Here is a 7,976-nt window from a genome sequence, read left to right as displayed (position 1 = left end):
GTACGGTCCTCGGTATTGCGGTTTGACTTGAGCGCCTTACCTTATCTACTCCTGCCTAATCCCCGTGCCCTCACCGAGCGGGCATCACCGAGCTGGACAAAGGATGAAGATGTGCAAAAATGCATTTTGATAATCCGTGGATGAAATTGAGCCTAAAATATAAAGTTTTCTTTTTGGATAGATAAAATTGAGTTGAAAAATAAAAGTTCAAAGATGAAAATGCACTTTGGTGGTTTATGGATGAAATTGTGCCCAAAATACAAAGTTTGAAGACTGAAACGATTATTTTCATAGTTTGGGGATGAAATTGAACTTGAAAGTAGAGTTTGAGGATTAAAACGGACGATTTAAAAATTGAGGGATGAAACTGAGCCTCGTGAAATTATTTAGGGACCGAAACGACTATTATGCCAAATATCTACGACCACCCCTGTCGCAGTGTCGCGTCCGTGATCCATTACCAGCTCGTTATATCCGCCTGTGACCACGGCACGGAGACACGCATGTGAGCCTGCAGCGCCACGGGCATGTGGGTGGTAGAAAGCGAGCAGCCAGCGCCCAGCGCGCGCATGGTTGCAGCACGGCACACCGCAGCGAGTACAGTACTTGCCGGGCGGCGTAATCCAGCGAGGAAACGGCAGCGGATTTCGCATCAATGGCGCTGAAGCATACGGGACGCGGAATTTAAGGATAACGGATCGCGAGATTTTTTTTGGCCTCATTTTTTATGATGTTGACTTGTTGAGGCCTGAAAAGTACCATGTCATGGTGCGTTGCATACTTTCGTGCTTCATGCAAACAGCGTACGCTGGTGGTCTTGACGGTTTGGGCCAGCTTCTTTTGCGTATGGTTTACTGCTGGCCTTCAAGAGCGAACGGTGTGCTAATCTGGGAATCAAGTGCTTGAATCCACCTTAAGACCGACCACTGTCAGCGAGCTGTAGTATACTATTATCAGATTCCTCAACTTGGAGGGGATAAAGAACATGAGCCTTGCTACAGGAAACATGCTGCTGTGGGTTAGGGGCAGAGCAGCATGTTCTGCAAGATGCGCTGCACGGCCCAAATACCCAAACGTTGACAAACTTATGACAAAACAAAACGCCGGAGACATTATGATTATTCTCCTACAAATTCGGGCCATTGTTCTGTTTGCTTTGTTAAAAAATCATGGCTCCTTGATTCGGCGTGAGAGAAAAATACAAACATCATACACACTGAAAGCCTGCAAGACTGCAACCCTTTGAGATTAATTGCTGCATCACCACAATCGGGTCAGTTACAGATTACATTACACCGGCAGCTTACACCGGAGCTAATCAATTGATCCAATACAACAGCACTCCTCGACGATATCCGCCGTCTCTTGCATTCGAGAATGGCGCTCGCCATTGCCATCCCCAATCGGATGCCATTGCTACGGCCGCTAGCTATTAGGTCCATGTCGCCGCAATCGGGCTGGCGACCACGTGGTGGTCGCTGGACCAGACGAGCCGGCCGAACGCGTTGGTGCCCGACGGCATCCCGCCCGCCGTGAAGCTCACCGTGTAGCTCTGCTTCTCGCCGGCCTTGCTGAAGCTCAGCGTCGACGGCTCCACGGACACCGTCACCGGGGTGCTGCCGGTGGCGGCGCTGGCGGTCACCTTGTAGATTCCAGGCTGCCCGACGTTGGTCACCGTGCGGGTGTGCTTCACCGTGCCGCCGCCGGCGGCCGGGAACGCCACGGAGAAGGACGGGTAGTTGAGCGCGGTCACCGTGTACGTGCGGTTGGCCCTGCACCCCTCCGACGGGTGCTGCCTGGTGAGCGCCGCGATCTGAGCCGGCTCGTAGTTATTGGCGCAGAGGAAGTCGACGTAGTCGGCCGCGGTGATGTCGTACACGAGCCCCGGGTCGACGGCCTTCGCGGGGTCGACGTGGCCGGCGCCCACGTCCAGCGGCGTGGCCGGCCGGCCCGTGGCCACGTCCAGGATGCCATTGCCGCCGGGGTACTCGTTGTACGCCGTCGTCATCAGCGCCGACCGGATGGCTGCCGGGCTCCACTCCGGGTGCGCCGCGCGGAGCAGCGCCGCAAGCCCGCTCACGTGCGGGCACGACATGGACGTGCCGGAGATGATGTTGAAGCCCACGCGGCGGCTGTCGCCGGGGAGCGCCGAGGGGCCGATGGACCCCGACCACGCCGCCAGAATGTTCACGCCGGGCGCGATGATGTCCGGCTTCAGGATGCTCGACGTCACAGTGTTGGGGCCCCTGGAGGAGAAGGCCGCAACGACGGGAGACGGCTTGATGCCAACCTTCGTGCCGGCGAACACAATGGTGGCCGTCGCCTTCGGATCCGACATGGCGTAGTCCCTCATGGCGTTGCCGGCTTTCTCGCCCACGCCGGAACCCGGGAGAATGTGCGCGTCAGCGACGAGCTCCTCGCCGTTGGCGGCGGTGTTGGCGAGAACCATGCCAGCGCCGCCGGCGTCTTTGACGACGAAGCCCTTCTGGACCCTGGCGTTGGTGCCGCGGTCGCAGAGCACGATCTTGCCGGCCACCTTCTCCGGGATGAGGCTGCCGGACATGCAGAGCTGGCCCATGCTGCTGTTGGACGCGTTCCCCGCGTAGATGAAAGGCACCGGCGTGGTGGGCAATGGCTTGCCGCTGTACAGGGACACGCCCGTGTAGTTCTTGCCGTTGCCGAGCATGATGTAGGCGGGGAAGTCGCGGTCGATGGTCCCGGCGCCCACGGTGGTGATCCACGGCGCGCCGTTCGACAGCGTCGCGGCGCCCGGACCGGCATTGCCTGCGGAGCAGGACACGAAGATCCCCTTCTCCATGGCGCTGAAGGCGCCCACCGCGATGCTGTCACGGTAGTACTCCGCAGTGCCGCCGCCGAGGGAGAGCGAGAGCACGTCGACGCCGTCCGTCACCGCGACCTCCATGGCCTTGAGGATGTCGGAGCTGAAGCAGCCGCCGACCCAGCACACCTTGTACGTCGCGACGCGAGCGCGGGGCGCCATGCCCTTGGCCGTGCCGGCGGCGTAGCCGAGCAGGTCCGCGCCCTGGACGGCGCCGCCCGCCGCGGTGCTCGACGTGTGCGTCCCGTGGCCGTCGTTGTCCCTCGGCGACCGGGATTCCTTGGACGTGTCCACGGGGCCCTTGGCCGCCTCGTAGCCCGTCAGGAAGAACCTCGCGCCGATGAGCTTCTTGTTGCACGCGGAGGCGTTGAAGTCGTTGCCGTCCTCGCACTTGCCCTTCCAGGCCGCCGGCACGGGGCCGAACCCCGTGTCGTCGTAGCTCGGCCTCTCCGGCCACACGCCGGTGTCGAGCACCCCGACGATGACGTCAGACCCGGTGCCCGACTGCGGGAACAGCGCGTCCGTGCCGTCCAGCCCCAGGAACTCCCACGTCCGGGTGGTGTGCAGCTCGTACCGCACCTCCGGGTTGACGACGAGCACGCCAGGCTGCGACTCCAGCGCCGCGGCCTCCGCGGGCGTCAGCCGCGCCGAGTAGCCGTGGAGGAGGGTGTTGTAGGTGTACAGCACGGTGGCGGCATCCGACACCGCCTGAAGCGACGCGGCGTACCATTCCTCATGCTCCACGAAATCACTCGGCATGGCGGAATGGGACATGTGGACGATGTAGGTCTGCCGATCCTCCCGTCCGGCCGCGGCCGTCGCCAAGAGGGCGGCGGCGGCCACAGCAAAAATCACGCATACCTCGCCATGGCGCCACATTCTGAGTGAGCGAGTGAAGGTAACGGAGTGGCGATTCTTGGCAGTGGAAGTGAGACTGAGGTAGATCGGGACAGTTGATTTATAGAATCAAGAACGGGGTCTCGAATGATTGCAACAGGACAAAGGGAACAGATGGGCCGATGCTACAGCGGCAGCGATCGGACGGGAAGGCGTGAGGGAGGAGACGGATGGGGATGACCGGAAGAGAGAGAGAGAGAGAGAGCGAGAGTGGCCGCACTGCACATGGCTGGCCGCTTTTAACTTCTGTTTTTTGGCATCACCACCACATGACCGTTCCTGGAGCCAAAGATGCTGCTCGCAATCCGTGAAAGTATTCACTGGTCAAGAGCTGTTGCACATCGATCGTGTTGCAGTTGTTAACTTCCCCCGCGACCGTTGTCGGACGTCGATGATGGTGGGAGGTGGCGGTGGCGGTGCCTGCCTGCCGTGGCCATCGAGCCAGACAGTGGGTCGTCACCGGCTTGGATGACGGCATGGCTTGGCTGGCCGTGGCCGCAAGCGAGCTACTGCTAGAAAACAACAATTCCTCTCGCCGAACCCATGTTCGGTTGTTGCCTAGCGGACGGCGAGTTCCACGATTGCATGGGCAACTGCTCGTCCAGATCGACCCGGACGAACGCGGCCTTGAACTAAAGCGAGCGAAAGCCGTCGTGCTTTGCTCGCCGCGTGACGGTTCACACTCCACAGTTCACACACACACCTGGATCGTGCGTGGTTCGCCGGAAGGAACCGGCGATTTTCGGGTGCGGTGTGGAAGGGAGAAAGAAAGGCGGCTGGCTCGTAGGCCCGAGGCTTCTTGGTTGGGTGGGCCGCCTGGCAACTGGGCTACGGTGGAGTGGGCCCGAAGTAGCCGTAAGACATCAGGCGCGGAGGAGCGAGAATCGAGTCTCGTCGACCGTTGCAGCAGCAGCAGCGGGTTCGGGGAAAGACGTCGAATCTTTTGTGCCCATTAATCCGCCACCGAAATTGCTTATACTTGGTTTTACCAAACCCAAAGTGTGCCTTGTCAAATTAGGCAAAAATGGTTGCCAAAATTTGGCTAGATGAATGTGAGATACTGGTGAACTTAAGTAGCAAATTAGTAGCTACTAAAATGTTAAACTTTACTTCCTCTGTCCTGTAATATAGTGCATTCTAGGAATTTTAAGACAAATTAAGGGGGAATATAAAAGATGCATGTATCCTTATTTTATTTCCTAATCAGACGCTATCATCAATGTGATCAATGGTGATCGATTGATAAATGGAAAGTATTTAATGAAAACTGGTTTTTGTCCTCTAGAATGCATTATATTTGAGGATAAATTTTGAATGATAGAATGTACTATATTATAGGACGGAGAGAGTAGACCTGTTTGGATCTCTACAAAACTTAGCTGCGAAAAATTTGGATCCTCAACTAAGTTAAGTTAACACTTTAACTACCACCCAGCTAATAAATTAATTATTAGCTTGTTCTCATAGCTAACATAGCTAATAGTTAGTTGGATAGATCAATATAGGACCTTTACTATCAAAAATTTGGCTTACTCGTATTTTGATTATTAAATTTTAGGCTTTAGACAGACCCATAGTACCATCATGTAATTATTTTGAGCCGTTGATGCATACTTGTTTTCGATCTTGATGTGCTCTTAACCTTCATCGCCTGAGAAGTCGGATGGCTAAGGGTGTGTTTTGTTTGAAGGCAAGGATGGATGAGATATGATCACCAGTAGATTTCGGGATAATATTGCTTGTTTGGTTAGATGGATGGGACAATCCATTATTCTGTTTGGCTGTGGATGAGAGTGAATGAGACGAGAATAATTAACTAATTATATATATTATTTAAAGTAACAACAACTAATTATACACCAACACTATTTTTATCATGATAATCAATAATTTAAAATAAAATATGTTAATTAGCACTACTACTACCCTAATTGACGCACAAAATGTGCGCTAATCAACATATTAGCACTTATCAAAACTAATCTTGTGATTATAATTACTAATTAACCTTTATTTGTTTGCTAATGATAAAGATTAGAAAACATGGATAAGTTTATCTGTCAGTTTTTTTTTGTGGCAACTGTATCCAGCATCTAGCAGGAATATTTTCTGCATTGGATATCCATATCCAGCCAAGCCATCGAACCAAACACCATCTATCCACCTATGGTTCTCTCTATTCATAATATCTATCCAACCAAGCACACCCTAAGACGAGATCCAATGCGTTTTCAACTTTCAGCGGGTCTTCTGGTCGTCAACTTTGCACCAGTGGCTTGCAAATTGCCGCTTTGCCAGTTGCACGTTTGCACTGGCGTCCCCTGCTGAAAGCCCACCGGCCCGGGGCCCAGGCCATCTCCTGCCTGGAATGGCGCTGGCGACCTCCCTTTCGGTTCTCTTTCCTGGGGCGGCAGCTTTGTTGGGTCGCGTACTAGCGTTGCGTCAGATCGGAGTGGGCGAGCCCGCCGCGAGTGGACGGCACTTCTCACTTTCTCAGAGCCGCGTGCCCGTGACTGGACTGCGTCTGGCGAGGGAGAGCCGGAGAGGAGAGGGCATACTATACTGGGGAATGCACTGGTTCCCTAGGCCAAAATCGTAGGGAAAGTATGAAAATAGGGATTTGCTAAAATTCAGGTGTCTGAGTTTTATTTTTTGTTAGACAACGATTATTACATATATTTTATATTAAATTTATAGATTTTGTTTGTTGTAATTTTTGTAAACGCAATCTGTAATTTTCGAAACTGAGAATAAAAAACCCGTTATACAAATCCACAAACCCGATAAATCTGATTTGTGTTGGCACAATGACAATTAACAATTTACAATTATTTTCTATAGGAAGACAAGGATAAAATTTGATATGTTATAACACAAAGATAAATATTTAATCATAAATATAACAATTTACTTATACTAATTAGAGATACAAAAATGTTACCTAAAATTCAAGCACCTGAAATATAAAAAAGTGCGAAAAATACCGTAGGGAAATCGTTTCCCTCGAGTTTTGGTAGGGAAATCTTCCTAGCCAGAAATTCGACGGGAAAGAGCTAGTGCCCTATGGTTTTTCTTCGTTTTCGTAGGGAAAGATTCTTCCCCTAGAGATTTGAAACCGTAGGGAAACTTGCTCAGATGGCTGCATAGCACACGTGGAAAGGTTAAACTTCCCTAGGGAAACCGTTCCAGCAAATTTAACATTGAAATGCACAATTTTGTATTTTAGTGCTTATTGAGCAACATTTTTCATATATTGCAATCCTGGTTGATAAAAAGATTTATATGGGAAGATTAATTGTTACCAACGACATTATTTATTACTTTGGATTGAAATTATTCATCAAGATCACCAGTTACAAATTACAATGGCAATCGTAGAGGAGAAAGAAAACAAAAAATTGGAAAAAAAAAAGAGCAATCCTTCTATGTCGCAGCTTGCCGTCACTGCCATGCGAACAACTACTAGCAAACACACTGTGGGTTGCGAGCTCATCGCTGAATCCATTGATGCATCCCCCCAGCGGCGGATCCACAGGGGGGGCTGGGGGGGCTCCAGCCCCCCCTAATTTCTTGATTTCAAGCCTAATCACTGTAGCAAAAGCTTGATTTCACCATTAAATCTTCATGCAAATCAACATCTCCATTGTTTTAGCCCCCCCTTATCCCGCATCGTGCATCCGCCACTGCATCCCCCGCACAAAGAATTGATCAATCTGCATAGAAGGATTAGGGCAAAGAATTAACCAATCTCCCCATAAAAAATGAATAATCTTTCTTGTTCTTCCCATTAAATGTTTCATGCAACCGCAACAAGAATATAAAGGAAAAAAATACATTACTCTGACAAAGTTTCAAAGTTTTGGCCAACAAGATTAGGAATTTTACTGGTGTACTCACCTCACTTCAAGGCTCCACGAGGCTTTGTCTTCCTGACTTGCCGCAAGCGCTGCATGCATGGACTCCGTGAGAGCGACCACAGCGCACATCACCTGGCCGGAAATAGCCAGATCCACTACACCTAGAGTGCCGCTGCCGCAAGAGCTTGCACCACGAACTCGCTGGAGACGCAGCTCCTAGGCCCGCGTGACGCCACCGCCGCACGGCCGGTGCGCCGCAAGCCGGCGTGCAGCCGTCGTCGCAGCTCGGCTCGCACAATGGCGCACAGCTTGAAAAAAGAGATCCGGTGGATTGGAGATTGAAGAGAGAGCGAAGACTGAAGAGAGGATGAGATGCAGCACTG

General features: G+C 52.1%; 1 protein-coding gene across 1 annotated transcript; it reads right to left on the bottom strand.

Moving 5' to 3' along the window:
• Positions 1-1,193: 1,193 nt before the first annotated feature.
• LOC136517380 (subtilisin-like protease SBT1.7) lies at positions 1,194-3,938 on the bottom strand. Its single transcript, XM_066510935.1, has one exon. It carries the CDS (start codon positions 3,716-3,718, stop codon positions 1,433-1,435), a length of 2,286 nt encoding a protein of 761 aa, XP_066367032.1. The 5' UTR covers positions 3,719-3,938; the 3' UTR covers positions 1,194-1,432.
• Positions 3,939-7,976: the final 4,038 nt, after the last annotated feature.

This window comes from Miscanthus floridulus, chromosome 2 (assembly GCF_019320115.1).
Source record: "Miscanthus floridulus cultivar M001 chromosome 2, ASM1932011v1, whole genome shotgun sequence".
In the NCBI taxonomy this organism is placed as follows: Eukaryota; Viridiplantae; Streptophyta; class Magnoliopsida; order Poales; family Poaceae; genus Miscanthus; species Miscanthus floridulus.
This window is presented reverse-complemented; position numbering and strand designations above follow the sequence as displayed.

Coding starts and splice junctions, on each gene's coding strand:
- LOC136517380 (XM_066510935.1), bottom strand. CDS start 3,718: ATGTGGCGCCATGGCGAGGTATGCGTGATTTTTGCTGTGGCCGCCGCC.